Source organism: Plectropomus leopardus, chromosome 10 (genome assembly GCF_026936395.1).
Source record: "Plectropomus leopardus strain MGB_pleo_1.0 chromosome 10, ASM2693639v1, whole genome shotgun sequence".
Lineage (NCBI taxonomy): Eukaryota > Metazoa > Chordata > Actinopteri > Perciformes > Serranidae > Plectropomus > Plectropomus leopardus.
Window position 1 is genome coordinate 28,823,707 of NC_142185.1, and position 22,255 is coordinate 28,845,961.

Genomic DNA, 22,255 nt, shown 5'->3' on the forward strand with positions numbered 1-22,255 from the left:
GTGTTTGTGTCTGTGTCTAAAAGCCATTGTTTCTGTTTACTTTATAGGTTAAAATTTTACATTCTGAACTAAAAATATGATTGAGATATGACACATCATTATGGAGTAAACTATGCTATGAATGAAGCTTCAGTAAATCTCAGCATTTAATTGCTATTTCAACCTTTTCCAGCATTTGTATATCAGATTCAGATTTTGAATACTTTATTGATCCCTGTGGGGGGTATTGAGAGATGCAGTTTCTTTTCCACTGTATGTAGACAAACAGAAACTGTTAGAAAATAGAAATAAGAAGTATGCAAACAAATTTGCATTATGCTACCATATAAAACACAATATATATGAGACGGACATCAGAAAATATAAAAATATAAGATATATGCTGTATAAAAAATACAAATATATGAAAATCTGTACAAATATGTGCATAAGAAGTATAAGAAAGATGTACACAGGAGCATCATACAACAAGTTTGCTAAAGTATCAATTAAATAGTAGAATAGCTAAGAATTAAATAAGAGTATGGTGCAGTTGAAATATTGCACATTTTATTACACATTTAAATTATTACTGCACAATAATGTAGAGGGCTTCAAGTAAGTGTTGCAGTGTTGTAATTGAAGCAACACGCACATGTACATCTTCCTCAGAAAAAAGACTATATATATTTATAATATACAAAGTACGATTCATATGATGTGCATATGGTAAATTAATAAATAATTTGAACCTGACAAGCAGAACACTCTTGCAGGAGATAATAATTATCACCATCAGGGGGCAACACTGACATACTCCGTCAAACATGTGGACCTTTATTTTGAAATCCGGAAGCTCTCCATGACCCGGCAATATTTTAAGTTATTGGAGGAAGTTTTCCGCCGGAAAAGCGACACTGATTTAACGGAGCGCCGAAAACAGGACGACAAGAGGAATTTGAAAGACAAAGGGAATAAAGTAAGAAGACAGAGTTTCTCTTCAAAGACAGGGGTAAAAAAAAATCAAAAATTTTATCGACGGACTGGCAGATAATTAGCAACACAGCTAACTAGCTGGAGCTAAAGTGGATTAGCTGACGAGCTAACTTTAGCTCATCCAAACACACATGGCGATAAAAACTGATGTCCGTTGGAGGTGATTCTGTAGTTACAGACGATATTGTTGTCGTAATAACATGTCCAAATGACTAATTTAGACGTGTAGACTTATTAATTTAACGTCAGGTAATTCCTATCGGAGATATAGTCACTTAGCACAGTGTTAGCTTTTACTGTACGTTAGCTAAACTTCCTCAAAATGATTAATCATAAACTCTTTAAACACGTTATATCGTCTTTAAAAGTTCAGTTTCCCCAAATAACAAAATGGGGGCTACTCGATTTTTTTATAATCATACAATTCAATTGGCAAGCCATAAAAAAGGTAATATTTTGATTGTAGTAGGGTATCTTAAGTTTGGAAAATTGGTGCTTTCTTCATTAAACAGTGCAGGAAATTTCTATCTTTTGAACTGTTGGTTGGTTAAATAAAATGAAAAAAAAGAAGGCATCATCTTGAACTTTAGGAAGTTATCATGGCCATTTGTCATTGTCAATGCATTGAATGAATAATCGAGAAAATAATTTGTATTGACAAAATTAGTCGATAGTTGCAGACCTACTTTTTACAGTCAGTGTCAAGTACCCCTTTTTCTGAGTTGGCTTGATTTTATTGTTGATGTTATATCAAAGTTTTAGAAAACTAACAGGTGTGATTTTTTTCTGGAGGAAATTTTTTTCCAGAGCAACAAATCTGTAAGTCCAATACTTAGTGTGGCTACTTTTAGTCAGCAGGATCCTAAACAAGCGCTTTAAAGGAGCAGACGAAAATGTGTAAATTATGTAGAAACCATCAAGCTCACAGTAACATTTTTACTGCTGTAGTAAATACGCACTAGAGCACGAAAAAAGTATTATTCTGACATTGGAAATAGTCACCAAAAAGATGCACCGCTCTCTCCTGTTTGTGTAGCATTTGATAGAAATGGTGGTGACAGCTGTTTTAGGAAATTGCTCAGCTTGTTTTAACACGAAATAATATCTCCGAGAGCCATAGACAGAATAGAGAAGTCAGAAAATAGAGAGACATATTTTTATTGAAATATTGCTGCCTTTATGTGGGAATCGGATGACAAGAAAAATGTGGAATATTGTTAATTTTAAGTATTTTTATTATTAACAGGATTTTTGCTGGTTTTCTACATGAGCGAGTTGATCGCTGATGGCTGATACAATACTTATTAGAACTATAAATGTGTATGTGTGTTTTTTTTTAGGTATGGCCTCTCCAGGTAGAAGTCGAAGTCCCAGTCCTGCACAGAATGAACAAAGTGGTGAGTAAAACCATCTTTCACTGTTTTATCTTGTTGTAGTAACAATAGCAGTTGAAGAAGTTGTAGCTGCAGTATAGTCATCTAATAAGCCCGCTCTCTGTCTTCAGGACCTTCAGAGGACGAGTCCAGTCCAGCTGCAGAAAAGCCCCAACAGGCCGACTCGGCCGAGAAAAGCCCCAAAGAGAAGCCGTCCCCTCAGGCCAGTCCTGCGGGCCGTTCCCCCTCCAGGAGTCCCGCCTCCAGCAGCTCAGACGACACCAGCAGCAGTGATGATGAGGATGAACATCAGGGGGCACTGAGGAAGATAAGAAGCAGCGTAGCTCAGATTAAAGTAAGCAAAGAGTAATGTGGATTTTACTGGCATTTCATGTGTTTACGTGCACCGATTACTTTTGATTTGTTGTTCCTCGTTAAGGGTGTAAAATGAGAGAAGTGCACAATCAGGTTCATGGGTTAGAAAAACTTCTGCTGGAAAAGACTGTCGACTTTTACACTTGAGCGTGTGCAAGAATAATTTTTATGAAAGGACAAATGTCGATGTGACAGGAGTGCTGTGAGAAAAATCATAAAGTGTGATATGTATGGCTTGATATTGTCACTGATTCAAATTGATTTTCCAGTTGCATCAGAAAAATGCCAACGTTTCATAAACGCTTCTCAAAATTTCTCCACCCATCTATTTTTGCTGATTATTTGAGGCCACTTAAGCCAGGTAGTCCAGAAGTTCCTCTTACCAACAATTACTACGTTAACATGCACAAAATAGTCAATTTTTTGCCCTTATTCTGAAAATGAAAATATTCCTCTTAAGCTGTTTATCTGGCTTCTAAAATGGATATTTCACTTATGTTAAGTTTACATGCAGCTGTGCATACTCCAATTAACATGCCCTAATACGTCGTTTATCACAGCCACTTGAGCTATTTTACTTCATTGCATTATAAAAGGATTTATCCAAAGTTTTCCACAGGTGTTGGACTTGTTGGACCGTGCAAACACAGCCTCCCTCTTTCATTTCTTCAACCACCCTCTTGAATAGGCCCATGCTGCAATATTTGCACATCTAAAAACCTGTTAACATCCAAATCTACATAATAGGAGATTTGTTTCTCCTTCTGATCAGAGATGTGGGCTTTTCTTTGATTCATGCATCCCTGCCACAGCCTAGCAAACTGTTGGCAATTTGGTTTATGTACAACATACATAGCTGACAGTCAGTAGTAAGACACCATGTGTCACAGACTGTGGTAAAAACCTCTGTTGAGACTCGTATTCTGATTACACTGCATACATGTACAATTAATGCTTCTAAAACCTGAATTAAAGCAGCATATTCCACTTGAGCAAAACGGTTGAGTCAGAATAATAAACAGCCTGCAACACTTGCCTTTGTGGATGTTGAGGTTGTGCAGGTAAAACAGCAGTCTGCACCTCTCAGAGTTGGTTTTTGGTTTCTTGTTGAGGCTCTCTTTGAGATATCGGGCCTCACTAAACATTTTGTGATTCTACATGACTGCCCTTGCAAATCTGGCTAGTTTGCAGTTAGTTTCCATGGCAACAGAGCATGGTGGAGATGGAGTAAAAGTTGGCTGGCCTTCTTCATAAATCAGACCGGTGACCAGTGAAGAAAATGCTACTGAACAACAGACGCAGCTTGTTTGATTGACAGGATCACAAATAGAGGAGAACTGTGCGTCCATTACTGTCATCGTAGACATGAACTCCCCGGGTGCCTACAAGCTTTTACTGAAAGTAGAAACTGACTCAGACTGACTCAAGATGCTCCTGTGTTGTCTCTCTCGTCCAGCTAACCTCAGACTTTTAAAATGTGCAGCATGTTTGTCTGTTGGTCCAGTTTTCTCTGAGGAGTTCAGGTCTAAGTCCATCATTCGGGGTCGATCAGATTCTTTTAAAATGACCAAAAACTGGAAGAAATACTGCTGACACTCTTCTGTTTTTGTTTTCCAGAGATCAAGATCCAAATCCAGGTCCAGAGAGCGAGACAGATCCATATCCAGAGAGCGAGACAGATCCAGGTCCAGAGAGCGAGACCGATCAAGATCCAAAGAGCGAAACAGATCCAGATCCAGATCCAGAGAGCGAGACAGATCGAGATCCAGATCCAGGGAGCGAGACAGATCTAGGGAGCGAGACAGATCCAGGGAGCGAGACAGATCCAGGGAGAGAGACAGATCCAGGGAGAGAGACAGATCCAGGGAGAGAGACCGATCAAGATCCAGGGGACGAGAAAGGTCCAGGTCGAGAGGACGAGACCGGGGGCGCTACGACAGAAGACGCTATGCTTGGTAACAGACTGACACACACACACACACACACACACACACACACACACACACTTTTTATTGGCTTGTAGTCATTTTAGGAATCTACTTTTTTATTTGTTTAAAATGAGGCGATGAATATATTTTATTGGCTCTGTCTGCAACTTTGTGTTCTCACAGCTGACTGTCTTGGCCAGGTCTCCCTTGGAAACGAGATTCTTAATCTCAATGGGACCAACCTGGTTAAATTAAAAAAAAAAAAAAAAAAAAATGATAGACCTTAAGAAAAACATATATATATATATATATATATATATATATATATATATATATATATATATATATATACATATAATGCTGTAAGAAAACACCTTACGAAAAACAAACATTCAAATATTTACCAAAAAAAAACCAACAAAAACTCACAGTCAACCCAATATGAAACAAACAACAAAATAAAAATATAAACAGCACAACAAAGACTGCTGCATCTCTGCTACGACACTGCAACACTGACATTTTTTACAGAAGTTTTAAAAACACTCCCACATCTCTCCTGCTTTTCATTCCACTGACTCAAAAGTTACAGGCAAAACTTTCCTAAAAGCTGTTTGCTGCATCTCTTAATTAGTGATACAGAGCTGCATTAGTTAACATATTCCAGTCACTAAAAGTATGAAGTGTGCATTTTTTAGTATTTAGTATTTTAATTTGAAAAAAAGAAAAAAAGGCTTGAGTGAGCTTAACACATTCATTTCAAAATTATTTTTCCAAATAAATTATTCCAAGAAACGTAGCTAAACAAACAAAAAAGTTTTGATGATTTTGTTTCCTTGTCCTCCCAGGGATCGCTATGACGATCGCCGTGACGACAGGGACGGGCGATTTGACCGGCGGACCAATCGAGATGCCGAGTCAGATCACAGGAGGCGAGGACGCTCAGGCTCCCCTCCAGCAGACGGAAAGCCGGAGACAGCGGAGGAGCCGCCGGTCAAGAAGAAGAAGGAGGAGATCGACCCGATCCTCACCAGGACGGGTGGAGCGTACATCCCTCCCGCCAAGCTGCGCATGATGCAGCAGCAAATCACTGATAAGACCAGGTCAGAGGGTTTTTCATTATTCCTTTTTATAGAAGTGAGGATGAGAGGCATCCTTTTTGGTTTTAGTTCATAACTTTTTATTCCCAGTTTAATTATATAAAATTTTACATGTCAAGTCTTGAAACTTGAGACTTGCCAAAGAGCGACAATCCATCACAGTAAGCATTTAATTATGTCATTATAAACCTTTATAAAGACCTTTATTTTTTGGCCAAAGTTTAGTCATTCGGTCATAAAACAGTTGAACATGGTGCATTCAAGGACACTCGTGACATCTGCGATTTAAGCGCATGATTTGATGAGCTGCGTCAGAAAATGAAATTAGGGATGCACGATAATATCAGCATTAAATAACGACTTTAAAATGAAATGTCGGCACCAGCCCAAAATGAACTTTTCTACTGATATGACCGGACAATAAGATGGCGCTCAAATTATGCAACTTTTATGAGGTGAAAGAGGTCAAATCTAGCCTGTTTTTGACTTTTATCAGGATGACCTCAGGGAGAGCATCATCCAAGCTTGTTAAAATGGGATGAATTTTACAGTTTTAAGAAATGCAGCATGTTTTACATGTAAGCTAGGTTAAAGCAGTTTATTTTTTTGTGCCCAGTTAATGTGTACATTTTGAAAAGCATGCAGTTTTATGCCTGCATTTGCTACCACTGGGCCGTCATGATGAGGCTAGGCGTATTATGTTAATTCCACAACAGGAGACTTAATGTTCTCTGAATTTAGCTGGAAAAACATATGTGCATATATCCTCATCAGCATCGGCCAAAATAAGTTAGAAATTTCAGCATATCTGATTTCGTCAAAATCCAATATCATGCATCCCTTAATAAAACCTAGATGATAAACAGAAAGTGGTAAACACACCACCCTGCTGCGTAAAACACAAAAATAGTGTTACTCTGAGCAGCAGTTTAAACTGAACCTGTAGCTGGGATCAACTCGGTTCTGACTCTAGACCTAACAGTGATATTTTACTAAGATGTCGATTGTTTATTTAAAATTTTTTTCCATATTGTGTGTGTGTGTGTGTGTGTGTGTGTGTGTGTGTGTGTGTGTTGTCACTGATGCCCTGCCTCCTGTGCAGCCTGGCCTATCAGAGGATGAGCTGGGAGGCCCTGAAGAAGTCCATCAACGGTTTGATCAACAAAGTCAACGTGTCGAACATCGTTCACATCATCCAGGAGCTGCTGCAGGAGAACATCATCAGGGGGAGGTGAGAAATAACACACGGCAACGTACAGCAACACTCAGTATTCAAACATTAGAGTATTCACCAGCAAAAGTGGCATTTCTCCGCTGCTTCCTTCATAAAATGTCTTAAAACGGTGCTGTCTGTCTCTCAGGGGTCTGCTGGCTCGCTCCATTTTACAGGCTCAAGCAGCTTCTCCGATCTTCACTCACGTGTACGCCGCCGTTGTTGCCATCATCAACTCAAAGTTTCCTCAGATTGGGGAGCTGATCCTCAAACGCCTCATCCTGGCCTTCAGGAGGAGCTACCGCCGAAACCTCAAGGTACCTGTGACGGTTATCTGTGTAACTGTGTGTCTGTCTGACCGTCTGTCTGTGCTGTTGATTTGTGGATCAACTGAAAATTTCTGGAATAATTTACAGATGCCAGAAATAAAAACAAAGTATGTGTGCTGTAGTGTTGGGCATCAGTTTTATGCTATAAACTTGTCCCTATACAAATAACATGAATAAATAATAAATATGCGTTAAAACAAAAAGATGGATCTCAACCACGAGAGTACAGTGCTGCCAACGGGCAATGAACTAGATTTATATATTCTGTAGTTTTTTTTTTGTGTTTTGTTTTTAAGATGATTTTTTGGGGGATTTTTGACTTAAATTTATAGGACAATTTAAGAGTGAAAAGGGGAGAGAGAGAGGGGGGGCGACATGCAGCAAAGTGCAGAGGCTTGAATTGACCGGATTATTTAGATTTGACCTTTTGGCCTTACTGTAAAAAAAAAAACCTAAATCACACTTAAATCACACTTTATACCATGTAGGTTATCTTTTTAAAATGTCAGGGCATAAATCTAATGATCTGTTGATCTTTACAAATTAAGACTTAGTGACAGTGGCTCAGTCTTCAGTGCTGAAAAATAAAATCTTTAAATCGAAACTTGATTCAAATTGAATCATTGATTTGGAGAATGGTTACCACCCTGAGTCTGAACAAACATTTAGATTTAACCTTTCGTTGACACTGGTATTAAATTTCTATTTCATATCTTATCATCGGAAACATTGGCAGTTTTATTCACAGTAGTTTTAGTATTTGTGATGTATTAAAAACAGTATGTTTTTTGTTTTTCAGCAACAGTGCCTGACCGCCTCAAAGTTTGTGGCACATCTCATCAACCAGAATGTGGTATGTCCTGCAGTCTGACGTTAATATATATATATATGTATATGTATATCTATTTAAATACATAATAACAGAGAGCTGTGAGTTTCAATCTTCACATCTAATGAAGTGTGTTTACCTCTCTCTCTCTCTCTCTGTCTGCTCCGGTGTCTCTCGCCCTCAGGCCCACGAGGTTTTGTGTCTGGAGATGCTCACTCTGCTACTCGAGCGTCCGACTGACGACAGCGTGGAGGTGGCCATCGCCTTCCTGAAAGAGTGTGGACTCAAACTGACAGAGGTGTCACCGCGAGGAATCAACGGTATCTACAACTCATGCCGTGTAAACTAAGCGGCTGTCCACACGGCAAAAGTTCTTGCATGAAACGTTCAAGTTTTGTTGTGGTTTGGCCTTTAAGTTCACACGAAAACATTTTACGAAAAAAAGTAACCCGGGTTCCAGAGTGTAATGTTTTGTAAAAACAGCCCCTTCTGCTGCTGTGTGAATTGGCAATCCTCAGATCCTGTGAGAATGGTAACGTCATGGCCGCGCTTTACGCAACACCTCCACTCAGACTGTGTTTGACCTCCGAGAGGCAAAAATCACCAAAATATTTCATCCAGAAAGTCTTAATTCAACAGCTCAACCTGATCCGTTAAAATAAACTGTAAAAAAACTCCCTAAATATCAGTACAGTTCATCAGAAAAATACTTACAAATTCTATTTTTCTTCTTTTTTAGCCATATTTGAGCGTCTCAGGAACGTCCTCCACGAGTCGGCCATTGATAAGAGGGTCCAGTACATGATCGAGGTGATGTTCGCCATCAGAAAAGACGGTTTCAAAGACCATCCAGTGATCCCAGAGGGGCTGGACCTGGTGGACGAGGAAGACCAGTTTACCCACATGCTGCCACTGGACGACGAGTACAACCTGGAGGACGTGCTCAGTAAGTCCCAGAGAGGGAGACAGAGGGGGACAGAAGGAGACGGGACTCCACAAGTCTCTCTGCAGAAATAAGTGTGTATATGTAGCTTTAATGTGTGTGTGTGTGTGTGTGTGTGTTTTTTTCTCTCAGATGTGTTTAAGATGGACCCGGACTTCCTGGAGAACGAGGAGAAATACAAAACTATCAAAAGAGGTGAGGAAGCGCACAAACATCAATCTGTCCAATGAGCTGTCACTTCCTGTCACAGTTTAACCAATCAGCTGTCACCGTACGACAGATATCCTCGACGAAGGCAGCAGCGACTCAGGCGAGGAGGCCGACGGCAGCGATGAAGATGAAGAAGATGAAGATGAGAACGCAGAGGAGGGAGAAGGTGAGACAGACAACCTGTCACACGGACAGTTTTCTTTGTCAAATTAAAGGGTCATTCCACTGATTTTTACCGCCAAGTCTGTGGAAACAGTCGAAAAATGTCACGTTAATTTTATTTGTTTATTTATAAACAAATTTTTTTAATTGACAAAAAGTGTACATAACATCAAGCAAATAATAACGTAAATAAAAATACGAATGACATAAGTATATAAGAATAATATATATGACATTATATAAAGATGATTACAACAATAACAGATAAGAAGTATATTCTTTCAGAGCATTTGGAGGAATTGGAGGAAAACTGCATTATTTTCCAAAAGCTTGCCACGTATTTATTTTTTTCAGTGATGTTTATGTATTTTCAGCATTTAACAATCGACAAATATTTTAAGATGATACAGAAAAAATAGAGGTATAATTAGATGTGTGCTGTACAAAACATAGTTTCACTCAAAATTTGTTTAAAGAAAATAAATGTTGGTGGCCTTTGGTGGCACCAGTTTAACAAGATGCACTTCTTTGCTGCATAGGATATTATACCAGTCTTTTCAAAGTTATGAGGTTCATCATTTTGTCCATTTATGTACCAAAGAGGAACCATGTTGGTGTAATGTCCCTTATGTTGTTTTGGATAAATGATTTGAGAAGAGCCTTTAATTCTAGGGGTAAGTGCACTTTAACATGTTCCTGTCAAGATTTGGATGAGAACATACTGTACATGTGGTATTGATCTCTTGGCAAGAAAGAGAATATGCGTATTTCCCGAAATGTCAAACAAATCCCTCAATCTGTCCCTTATAAGTCCCCAATCTTTATGAAAAAACTGCTGAAATCCTCCTTTAATACTCCAGAAAACTGAAACTTTTTAAGAAACTCTTTAAATTAAGCAGTTAAATTAATTGAAATTCCACTTTGGGGTTCATGTGAACAGATGGAGAGTTAAAGAACATTTCACTGACCATGTTTACCGTCCAGTAGTCTGATATTATAATCACATATTAATCATGATGTAAATATTCTGGTAAGAGTCTAATTTTAACATATTTAATATTCTGTCTCTCGCTCTCTCAGATGAAAAGGTCACCATCTTTGATCAGACCGAAGTCAACCTGGTTGCTTTCAGAAGAACCATCTACCTCGCTATCCAGTCCAGGTACACACGCACGCACGCACACACACACACACACACACACACTTACAAACACACACACACACACACACACACACACACACACACACACACTTACAAACACACACTCACACAGTCAGTGACTCAGTTGTCTCTCAGGGTTTTGGCAGTTATTTACAGCTACTGCTATATTTGATGGACTTGGACTAATATTTAAAGCTGTGTTTAAAGCTCTGTGTGTGGTCTGTGTGTGTGTGTGTGTGTGTGTGTGTGTGTGTGTGTGTGTGTGTGTGTGTGCGCGCGCAGCCTAGTTACCATGGTTTCATTGTAGAGCAGCTCACATGTTTGGGGAACAGGATGAAACACTGTAACAGACTGATAAAATTACACACAAACAGGAACACACACACCTCAGCTTACGGACGTGCACTTTATTGATTTATTGATTGATTGTTTCTGTAGTTTGGACTTTGAAGAGTGTGCTCACAAACTGATCAAGATGGATTTCCCTGACAGCCAGACGGTGAGTCCACACACTCACACACACTCACACACACTTGGCAGTCTTAAAAGGCTTCAGTGACTCAAACACACACACACACACACACACACACACACACACACACACACACACACACACACACACACACACACACAGGACTGAGGATTTATGTAAAAACTCATCTTTTTCTCTCAGTTTCTCTGCCGAGGATGAAAACATAAAATGCTCTGAAGTATGGATAAATAAAACAAGCTGACATTCAGTGAACAGTGTTTTTTTAACTGTAAGCAACGCCGCCTCCGAGGGTGATAAAGCGGGGGACACGTCCACCCTGATACAAATGATGTGCTGTGTAAAAAGAGAAATCATGATTACGTGACCAGATGTAGTAAATGATATGTATGTTGTGGAAATTATTATTTTATTTTTTAATCTTCAGAAAAATGTTTTCATTGCGCTCAGGACAAAGTGGGTGAAATACAGAAGACTCTGTATTTGAAGTATTTGTTACTGATATAAAGAAGACCCTCAAATAAAACTAGGGAGTCTCTAAAAAGGCCGTTACTGGAAGCTGGATGAAACCTGACGCTCCACATCCAGAGCAGTGGATGGACATTGTAGAGGAACTTTACTGTATGGAAAAACTACAGACTAAAGCATAAATGGACAAACTATAAGAGAAAAAAAGTGTTGTTCAGTAAGCTGAATGCAGTGGCACCCTTTTATTCTTTGTGCATTTTCTAACTGAAAAACTAATAAATATGAAGTTAAAAAACAAAAGAGGGCGGTCTCTGCAGTAGGAAGATGTATATACTTTTGAAATTGCTGCTTTATGACCAGAGAAAACAGAAAAAATGTGCCTTTGCTCAAGAAGAAAAACCTACAAATAACCAGAATGCTACGCGCCTGATCAGACAGGCGCGTGACGCAACGTGCTGTTTCCAGCCCCCACGACCCTAAAGAGGACACGCGGTTAGTGTAGTTTTTTAACTGGCCTTTATACTTCAACCGCATATTCAAATTCCTGAAATTCAGTCGTGGCTTTTGGTTTTGGTTTTAGTGTACCAGCCCATGATTTTCACCCCTCCTAAGGAAAATTTCTGGGGCTCCGCTGATTAGACGTGAATGAAATAAGATCTAGAGTTATAACAAATAAGTTCATCGCCAAAAGGTATCTGCAATGAATTAATTTTACTTTATTTCGAAATAATTTATTGAGTCAAAAAAAAAGCTTTAGCCTTTAAAATGCGACAAATTATTTTATTTTCCTCTCACACTGCTGACCAGAAGGTGGCGCTGATAAATGAGTTCACTATTTGATAACCAAGAGATGAAGAAGAGTGTAAACACGCTGTCTTTGTGTCTGTTTAATAGCTTTACATCCGTGTGTTTGTGTGTGTGTGTGTGTGTGTGTGTGTGTGTGTGTGTGTGTGTGTGTGTGTGTGTGTGTGTGTGTGTGTGTGTGTGTGTGTGGGTGTGGGGTCCTGAGGCCAGGTTGTGTAGTTGTGTAACAGTAATGGTTGCTTTTAGACGCCGACAGTTGCATGTCAGCTGTGTGTGCGTGTTTGTAAGAGAGATGGAGAGCTCTGTGAATGACATCATGTGTCAGAGGACAATCAGCTCTGTGTGTGTGTGTGTGTGTGTGTGTGTGTGTGTGTGTGTGTGTGTGTGTGTGTGTGTGTGTGTGCGCGCATGTGTGTGTGTGTGTGTGTGTATTGTTTTTTTCTTTGTGAGGAGCAGTTTGTGTGTTTGACCTTCACACTGATGACTCCTCAACACCTCTTCAGACAGAAGCAGAGTCTGATTACCAGCCGGCGATTTGAATTTGTCGACTGAACGCTTTTTTAATGTTTCCATCTGACTCATTAAAACAAGAACTCAGTTAAAGGCTTTTTAAATGAGCACTTGATGTCTGCGTGTTGGATATCACGCCAAGGAAGTTACAGCTAATAGGTCCCAGACAAAAACAGCCATGATTGATTTTTTTATTGCAGAGTTGAGTCGGTCATTTTTACTATCACAAGTATGATGAGAAAAATCTAAGATTAGACTTCAGTCTAACTTTAACCGGTGTGGCTGCTGCGTAGATACATTTTGTTTGTATGGTTTTACACGTGCTATTTAAAGTGTTTGCCAAACATGACACTATCTCGAGAAACATTGGCTGTCAGTGTCGTTTCTCCAAATCCTGTGAAAAACAGGACAGAGCCGCTAACATCACCCTAAACTCTGATGGCGTCCCTAAACCAGATTCCACACCGTGGATTTGCTGGTCATAGCGTTTTTTTAAATGTAACCTACTGTACATCTCCATAAAATGGTGTGGACAATTAATGATGTGTTTTGGGCCTTGCAAATAAGTAAAACTCTGAATTTTGCTTTTAGATTTTAAATTTACAAAATATCTGTCATACATACTTAAAAATAATTATACTATCATAAGTTCAATAAAAAATGTAAATGTAATGTCAGTAAACCACAAGTGCAATTGTTAAGTGACCATTTTGAAACAAGGATCAAGGCAATGTTAATTTTTATTGTCAGTCAACTAGCAGCTGTGTTCTTATGACCTAAAGTTTTATTATACCCCGTAAATTTGTTTTCTTAATTTATTTTATCTGTTGTTACAGTGTTGCTTTTTAACTCTGCCTTCTAAGGTGACCTTGAGTGTTTTGAAAGGCACCTACAAATAAAATGTATTATTATTATTATTATTATTAGTAGTAGTAGTAGTAGTAGTAGTAGTAGTAGTAGTAGTAGTAGTAGTAATAATTTTAAACTATTTAAATATAAAACACATTATGTTCTCCTCTTCCAAAGAGTTCCATGTGAAAGCAGCATAAGCATATAAACATGCCACATTTGACTGTAATATGTTATTGACGTCCATTCAAACACATGCAGATATTTTGTGTGTGTGTGTGTGTGTGTGTGTGTGTGTGTGTGTGTGTGTGTGTGTGTGTGTGTGTGTGTGTGTGTGTGTGTGTGTGTGTGTGTGTGTGTGTGTGTGTGTGTGTGTGTGTGTGTGTGTGTGTTTGGGGGGAGGGCAGTCAGTGCTTGTCCTCAGGTTCTCACGCTGTACATGAAGGTGAACTTGATGAACTTTGACCTAAACAGGGAGGCGCCACATCTGTAGCATCATGACATCATCACCTGCTCATGTCTTTATTTTTTATGAAATGAATTTAGTGTCAGACGTCGTAAATGTGGCTGAATTTGAAGCCACAGAGATCATGACAAGAAACACCTGCTGTGCACAGCAATGATGACGGTCCTCACAAGAATACTGAAACAAACTGTGTGTGTGTGTTTGTGTGTGTGCGTGCGTGCGTGAGAAAGAGAAAGCGAGAGACACAGAGAGGGAGGGAGGTCAATGCTGATGACCTTGTCAGCCAGAGTTTCATCAGCATCAGGAGTGAATCATTTAACACAACAGCTGGAAACACAAACATGTCTCACACTCACTCAACACACTGACTGACGGACTTACGAGTTTGTGGAAGAAAAAACACATTTTAGTTTAATCACGAAGCAGGGATGCATGATTTTTAAAATCTATATATTGATGTTTAAAATATCTACATGGATAATAGGTAACAGTGTTGGTTTTTGGTTTTTGTTTATTTAGTTTTTGTTGTCCCTTTGTACCCCTCTTGTAGCAAGGAAACAAAAAAAATTACAAAAACAAAAAAAATCATTACGCTATCTATCACTAAGCACAAATCCAGTCACGCACATGTAAGGTGCAACCTTCAGTATAACCTTTTACATTAACATCATTTATTAAAGAAAAAAAACCTTCCACTTATAATTTTTTGTGATCCCCTCGCTAATAACTATTTTATATTGCTGTGAAAACCAAATTTCTCCTTCATTCAACTGTATTTATTTTTGGGATGCATGTATTGGATTTTTTCACTGATATGCTGATACCTAGCAACTCATTTTTGCAATTACCGATATTGATTTATCCACTTTTTACCCACCTAATTTTTATTGCTCATCCAGTCTCTTCTGTAGTGAAATTAACATCATATTATGAATACTCTTATTGTGAAAGTCCACCAGCAGATGAAGACACTAAATACAATGTTTTTCAGTGAATGCAGTATAATAGCGTGTTGAATCTGATATTTCAATTTAAAGCCAATATCTGCCGATACCAGAGACATGCCAATATTATCAGGCATCCCTAATTTATTTAAGTATTTTGTCAAAAACTACATTGTTGAACAGGACGGTGTGATTAGTGAAGACGAAATAGAGGAGGAGGATGAAGACAGATCCGGGCAGATCAACTGCTTTGGCTAAATCAAATTCGTGTTTGTTAGTTTGACTTAAAAATGATCAAAAACAATAAAAACGTGTGTTTCTTCTTGGGTCCGTCTGCAGAATTTTAAGACGCTCTTAGTCTCGTGTGAGTGGGAAGGAGATGCTCGTTAACGATCGTTTCTAAGAACGTCTGAAGTTACAGTGCTTTTAGGAAACGCCTCTTGAGATAAGAAGGTGAAAAAAACATGTTTGCTTTCAAGATGTTCCTGGGAAACGGGGCCCAGATCAGCGTTTGAACGTGTGTGTGTGTTATGTGTGTGTGTTATGAGACGGACACTGACATCACTGATATCTGAAGACGTGTCATGGCAGCTGCTGTCTGCGTGTCACACAGACGATCAAAACGAAACGTCTGGAGATGTTGTTTTCTCTCAGATTGAGGGTGTAACCACCTCTGGGATTTCGCTCCTGGCTGCTGCGCTCACGTTCACCTAATTTGAACTTTAACCTCAACACTGAGCTGATCACAGCTGGTCCAAAAGCCTCAGTATGAACAAATAGTATTTTTTCAAACTGAGAAGTTTTACACAGTTTGATTAAAACAGGGAATTTTAACACCTCAGTTCAGATCAGGGTGCCCGCAGGACCTTAAAAGGTCTTAAAGAGGGGCGTCGAGTGGCTCAGTGGATAAAGCAGGCGCCCCATATATGAAGGCAGTCTCCTTTCCGCAGCGGCCGCGGGTTAAATTCCAGCTTGCTGCCTTTTGCTGCATGTCATTGAATTCATTAATAAAAATAAAATGCCTTAATCTGTGTAAAAATGTCTTGAATCAGTATTTCAAAAGTCATGAAAATGCTCAACAGTGTTATTTTATGTCACATTCTTCTGATGTTGCATTGTAAAAAGTCAAAATAAATGGTAACCACTACATTAAAAAAAAAAAAAAAAATTCAAAATAAAAGTTGCAAAGAAAACTTTTCTATCATTTTCGCCTCTCTGGATTGTTTTAAGTTAAAAAAAAAAAAGTGGGTTCTGTTTATTTTTCATTTTGGTTTCTGTAAAGTCTGTCGTAAATATCATCCCTGGTGTCATTAAAAAAGTCTTTAAAGGTTCAGATTTTACACCCACATTTTGATAAAGTTGTGAACTTTAATGTGTGATTTCTGTTTTGTATAAGTGTGTTAATGAGATATTTGATGTTTGTGTGAACAGAAGGAGCTGTGTAACATGATCCTGGACTGCTGCGCTCAACAGAGAACCTACGAGAAGTTCTTTGGCCTGCTGGCCGGGGTGAGACAAAACAACATTTTCTCTCTTCTCTTGTTGTTTCTGTCAATAGTTTTTGTTTTTTTGTGTCCAGATTTTAAGATATCTTTCTAAGATATTTTTGCTTACACCACGACACACTGGAGGTGAATGGAGCTTAGTTTGTGATGCTTATCGTATCGAGAAATTACATTTCGAAAATGTAGCCGCTTTTCCACAGTTTCCCTGTGAATAATCCAAAACATTGTTGTTTTGTTTCTTTGGAGCTATTCTGTGCATAGGAATTTAGTCATGCACTGAAAAAAAACACTTAAAACTCCTGCCCCTTTTTTATCATCCAATTAAAGGCTGACATTTTTAATGTTAAGAAATTGTCATTTTTAATGTATTATTCTTTATTTCTTTTCCACTTTACTCGTTGACGTCTCTGTCCTTTGTGTTAATTAATATGTGGGATGGATGACATGGTTTTTAAATTTTTATTTTTATTTTTTTTACCACCTCTACCCACCTGCTGCAAAGAAAAATGCTGCAAAAAATTGCACGTTCCCACAAGATTTGTGTTGTGTCCCATGGGATCCAAATGCAGATCCAACTCCAGCTATCTCTGGACTCCAGGTGGCTGCTGGCTCTCACTATCCTCATGAATTTAATTTCTGTGGAGAAACAGACGGAAGAAGACTCTGATCTGAGTTCTCAGTTTGTGTTTTTCATCTCTGGTTATGAGAGCAGAAACTGCAGGAGTTCAGTGGTCAGCAGTCTGCAGACATCAGACTGAGATCTTGTCTAGAAACACAAACAGCAGACGCAAATTAATAAGTGCGCAGAATTTTTTTGCTCCATCGCAGCTGAAACTTATTAAACTGGATGTCTGCACTCTCCTTAGTTAAAGCATCTGGTACCGACCCTCCAAAGCTGCCTGGGATAATTTGTAATATTTAAATATGTGTAATGATAACAGAGTTGCAGGTGGTGCATGCTTTTACCATCACTGCTCAACTCTCCTGCACATTAAAACATAAAAATATGTTATTAACCCTTAGGGACTGTTTTGCACATTTTACTTCATTTTTTGATAATTTTGGCTGTGTTCATGCATATGGCGTACGGCATTGGCAAGATTGTGTATTTTTGTTTCATCTTGAAATATCCAGCTCAGCACCAACAATAAGTCTAAAATACACTCTGTAAACAAAATTTGTTATATTCGTACTGTTAAGTGCAAAAAAAGTGCCATTGAAACCCATACAAACTTAAATTTTTGATCCCACAGCTATCAAAGCATAAAACATGCATTGTATTATTTCAGGGCGTCATTATGGGCTTTTAATGTGGAATTTGTAATTTTTAGTATTTTGACATAATTTTTACTATATTTGGCATATGGATAAATCTATGTTCCTGCTCATTCTTGACAAATCTTATGCCGTGATATTACAAACAACTTCTTAGCATGTAGTATATTGAAAATAATTCATTTTTTGTTTTTTCTTTTTCTTTTTTTCGTTTGAAAATATAGCGGCATCATGACAAAAACCTGGCATTTTAAATGATTAAAAATCTGAAAATTAATGATTATTTGATATTTATGATTAGGACTGATGTTTGTTAAAAAAACTCACTGAAAGTGGAAAATAAGATTAATGTATGAAATCTTTTAAAGCTTGTTTTGAAAAGCATTTCTGTGTCCAGAGCAGTATGAATGTGAGTAATATTTAAATGGGCCTTAAGGGTTAAATCGTGTTTTAGCTTTTCTTGCATCCATACACAACATAATAAGTGAACACTGATTTTTCAGTCTGTAACTTTGTGTGTGTGTGTGTGTGTGTGTGTGTGTGTGTGTGTGTGTGTGTGTGTGTGTTTTCAGAGGTTTTGTCTGCTGAAGAAGGAGTACATGGAGAGTTTTGAAGGGATTTTTGCGGAGCAGTACGACACGATTCACAGACTGGAGACCAACAAACTGAGGAACGTGGCCCGACTGTTTGCTCACCTGCTCTACACAGACTCTGTACCCTGGAGTGTAAGAACACACACACACACACACACACACACACACACACACACACATTCAGATTGAACTCACTTAAAGCTGATTGTTTGTTCTTATTTGTTTACCTTATATTTTATCTCTCTGTCTCTGCGTTGTGGATGTCTCTTGACCACCAGGTGTTGGAGTGTATCAGGATGAGTGAGGAGACGACGACATCGTCCAGCAGGATCTTTGTGAAGATCCTTTTCCAGGAGCTTTGTGCCTATATGGGCCTCCCCAGACTCAACCAGAGGCTCAAAGACCCGTACGAACACACACACACTCACACACACACACACACACACACACACACACACACACACACACACACACACACACACACACACACAGTTGAAACACATTGCTGATGTATTCTGTCCCTTGTCCAAAGTACATGAGTCTCTAATGCTGTAATAGACAGTAAAATATAAACATTATGTTTTAACATAGCAAATATTTTTTTAGCAACCTAGATTTATCATGAACATTATTATTATTTTAGGGAAACAGTTCTGAGGACTTAAGATCAGAAATAGGAAGAAGGAAAATGTGCGATTGGCAGCTGGTCTTAGCTGTTACTGGGCTGCTAGTCCACTTACTGGTTAGAAGTGTAAAAGCAGGAAGAAACAGCACTGATTCTCTGATGATTGTGGTTTGTATACTGTGGGTTACTGAAGAGTAAAACACGCACATATTAAGCTGCCAACTGTGTGTGTGTGTGTGTGTGTGTGTGTGTGTGTGTGTGTGTGTGTGTGTGTGTGTGTGTGTGTTTCAGGACTCTGCAGTCGTTCTTCGAAGGTCTGTTCCCTCGTGATAATCCCAGAAACACTCGCTTCGCCATCAACTTCTTCACCTCTATTGGACTGGGAGGACTGACGTAAGGCATACATGCAAACATGTTCACAAACACACACACACACATACACACACATGCATATGATGCTCTATATGCAAAACATGGCTAAATAAAAAACTCAGAACACTTGATCATCTCATTTCAGACCTTGGGCATTACTCTGCTGCTGTAACAGGGTATCTGCAGGTCTTGAAAAGTATTGAATTTAGTTCCTCAAAAAAAACCAACCTTAAATAACGCTCTTAAAGGGCATTAAAAAACTTAAATATATTCTCTTTACTGCTGTAGACAGTCATGTTTTTGTACTTGATTGTGGGCTGCTGAGAGATGTTAAACATTGTAAATCGAACTAAAAGTAGGATTGTTTTGACAGTGGATGGCGCTGTGGCTACTGAAAAAAGGTAATAAAATAAAGAATTATTGGCCATAGCATCTGCATATTTTTAAGTAAAACAACTATTAAGTGTCTTAAGACTATTAAAGAGTCTGAATTTCCAGAAATCCAGCTTTAGAGACTTTACAGCAGAATCATAAAATATCAAACGTTCAACACAAAACGAGGTTATTTGGAAAACAAAGATTAAGTTTTGTGAATGTGACACACTCAATGCACATGTAGTGTCTTTGCGAATTTTAATTAGACTTTCTTTAATTTTATTCCCCAAAAATCTGTTAAATTCAGTCTGAACATTCACATAAATGTTGTTTACAAACATCATGACTTTCTTATTCTGTGACCACTGTTAAGTATTGTTTTACTTACGTCCTGATACCTTGTTGTTTTATTACTGTATGTAATATATTTATTGTATCTGTAAGGTTACCTTGAGTGTCCTGAAAAGCATTATTAAATTATTATTATTATTATTATTATTATTATTATTATTATTATTATTATCATCATTATTATTATCATTATTATTATCTCACACACATATTTCCTGTTTCTCTCAGGGACGAGTTGAGGGAACATTTGAAGAACGCTCCCAAGATGATCATGACTCAGAACCAGGAGGTGGAGTCCTCTGACTCCTCCTCGTCCTCTTCGTCATCCTCTTCCTCATCTGACTCCTCCTCCTCAGACTCCTCCAGCGAATCAGATTCCTCAGATTCCTCCTCCAGCAGCAGCAGCAGCTCAGGTTCATCCATATTTATTAATCAGTTGACTTTTATTTAGTTTTATTACCTCTGAAAAATCTGAAATTAAAATCTTAATATATATTTTCCCTCCTTTTTCTCCAGACTCAGACAGCAAACACAGGAGGAAGAAGAAGAGAAAAGAACAGGCCGACGATAAAAAGAAGAAGAAAAAGAAAGTGGAGGACAAGAAGAAGAAGAAGGACAAACAGTCGGACAAGAAGCGAGGGGGACGCAAAAGTGACAAGGACGACGATGACAGTGACGACGAGAAGCAGGCGAGGAAGGACAGGAAAGGCCGCGCACGTGAGGTGGAGGGGCATGATCGTGCACGTGAGGCTGAGGAGCGTGCACGTGACGGCGCCCGCCGGAGCAGACGAGACGAAAGAGAAGAAGAGGACGAGAGGCAGCAGCAGGATGAGAGGAGACGAAAAATGGACGTTCAGAGCCGCCAAAGAGACAGAGACAGAGAGAGGGAGAGAGACAGTGGGAGGGACAGAGAGAGGGAGCGAGGGAGAGAGAGAGAGACAGAGGAGAAGAGAGAGAGGGAGAGAGAGCGAGAGAAGCCGAGGGACAGAGAGAGGAATAAAGAGAACAGAGACAGGAACAGAGAGAGAGAGGAGAGGAGGAGGAGGTAAAACTCTTCATCCCTCCGTGCAGAAGCAGCAGTGACGGACTGATGACTGACAGACAAGTGAAGTCTCCGTCTTCTCCTCCTGTCCGTCATCCCTCGTTTCTTTACCTCACCCTGTCACTCTGGTGTTTTGGATTTGGGACCCGTCTCTCTCTCTCTTGCTCTTTTCGCCTGTCTCTGTCTTCATCCTCCGTCTGTATTTTCTATTAATGAATTTCGTTGTTGATAAAATGCAAAAAAAAAAGATTAAAGTTGATTTAGATGTTTTGTAATCTGTTTCTGTTTCAACTGTATTTTGTTTTACCGTGGAGTTTCAGGAAGCTGTTGGCGTTCAGCGACTCTCTTTGAACATTTCTCTAGTTACCAGCATCAATATAGACGTTTTTGTTTTTTTAAGTCACATTTTGTTAGCTCCTCAAAGGTGCTCACACACTTGTGTTCATGCCCTGATGTAACATATAATTAAATGATCTGTATGTGACACTCAGAGCATTAATGTAGCTGCAAACCACTATTTTCTGTGTAAAGATTTCGTGGATTAATGGCGTCCTGAGCAGAGAAAGAAGTCACACTCCCTCCGTGTGTGTTGTACTCTGAACCTCACTGCTCTGTTGTGGTAGACGATCCGCCTGCTTTTGCAAATGAGTGCGGCTGAGTCCCTGTGGGTGCATCCAACTGGCGAGGTAATTGCCATCGCTTTGCACTGTGCTTATACTGCCTATAATTTGAATTAAATCTAATTTAAATGTTTTTAATATAGGAATCACCGTAGGTACATTTGCATAAGTATTAAATTACACTCACTGGCCACTTTATTAGATACCCCTTGGTTAGACTCCTTTTGCCTTCAGAACTGCCTTAATTTTTTGTGGCGTAGATTCATCAAGGTGCTGGAAACATTCGTCAGAGATTTTGGTTCATATTGAAATCACGGCATCACGCAGTTGCTGCAGACTTGCTGATTGCACATCCATGATGTGGATC

General features: G+C 38.9%; 1 protein-coding gene across 1 annotated transcript; it reads left to right on the forward strand.

Moving 5' to 3' along the window:
* Positions 1–847: 847 nt before the first annotated feature.
* cwc22 (CWC22 spliceosome associated protein) lies at positions 848–21,543 on the forward strand. Its single transcript, XM_088083515.1, has 20 exons — positions 848–958; positions 2,316–2,372; positions 2,480–2,703; positions 4,341–4,678; positions 5,500–5,754; positions 6,854–6,982; positions 7,113–7,281; positions 8,093–8,146; positions 8,307–8,442; positions 8,862–9,068; positions 9,198–9,260; positions 9,346–9,441; positions 10,518–10,599; positions 11,038–11,098; positions 16,562–16,639; positions 18,483–18,635; positions 18,782–18,909; positions 19,420–19,521; positions 20,455–20,639; positions 20,743–21,543. The coding sequence occupies exons 2-20, from the start codon at positions 2,318–2,320 to the stop codon at positions 21,273–21,275; spliced, it is 3,048 nt and encodes a 1,015-aa protein (XP_087939641.1). The 5' UTR covers positions 848–958; positions 2,316–2,317; the 3' UTR covers positions 21,276–21,543.
* Positions 21,544–22,255: the final 712 nt, after the last annotated feature.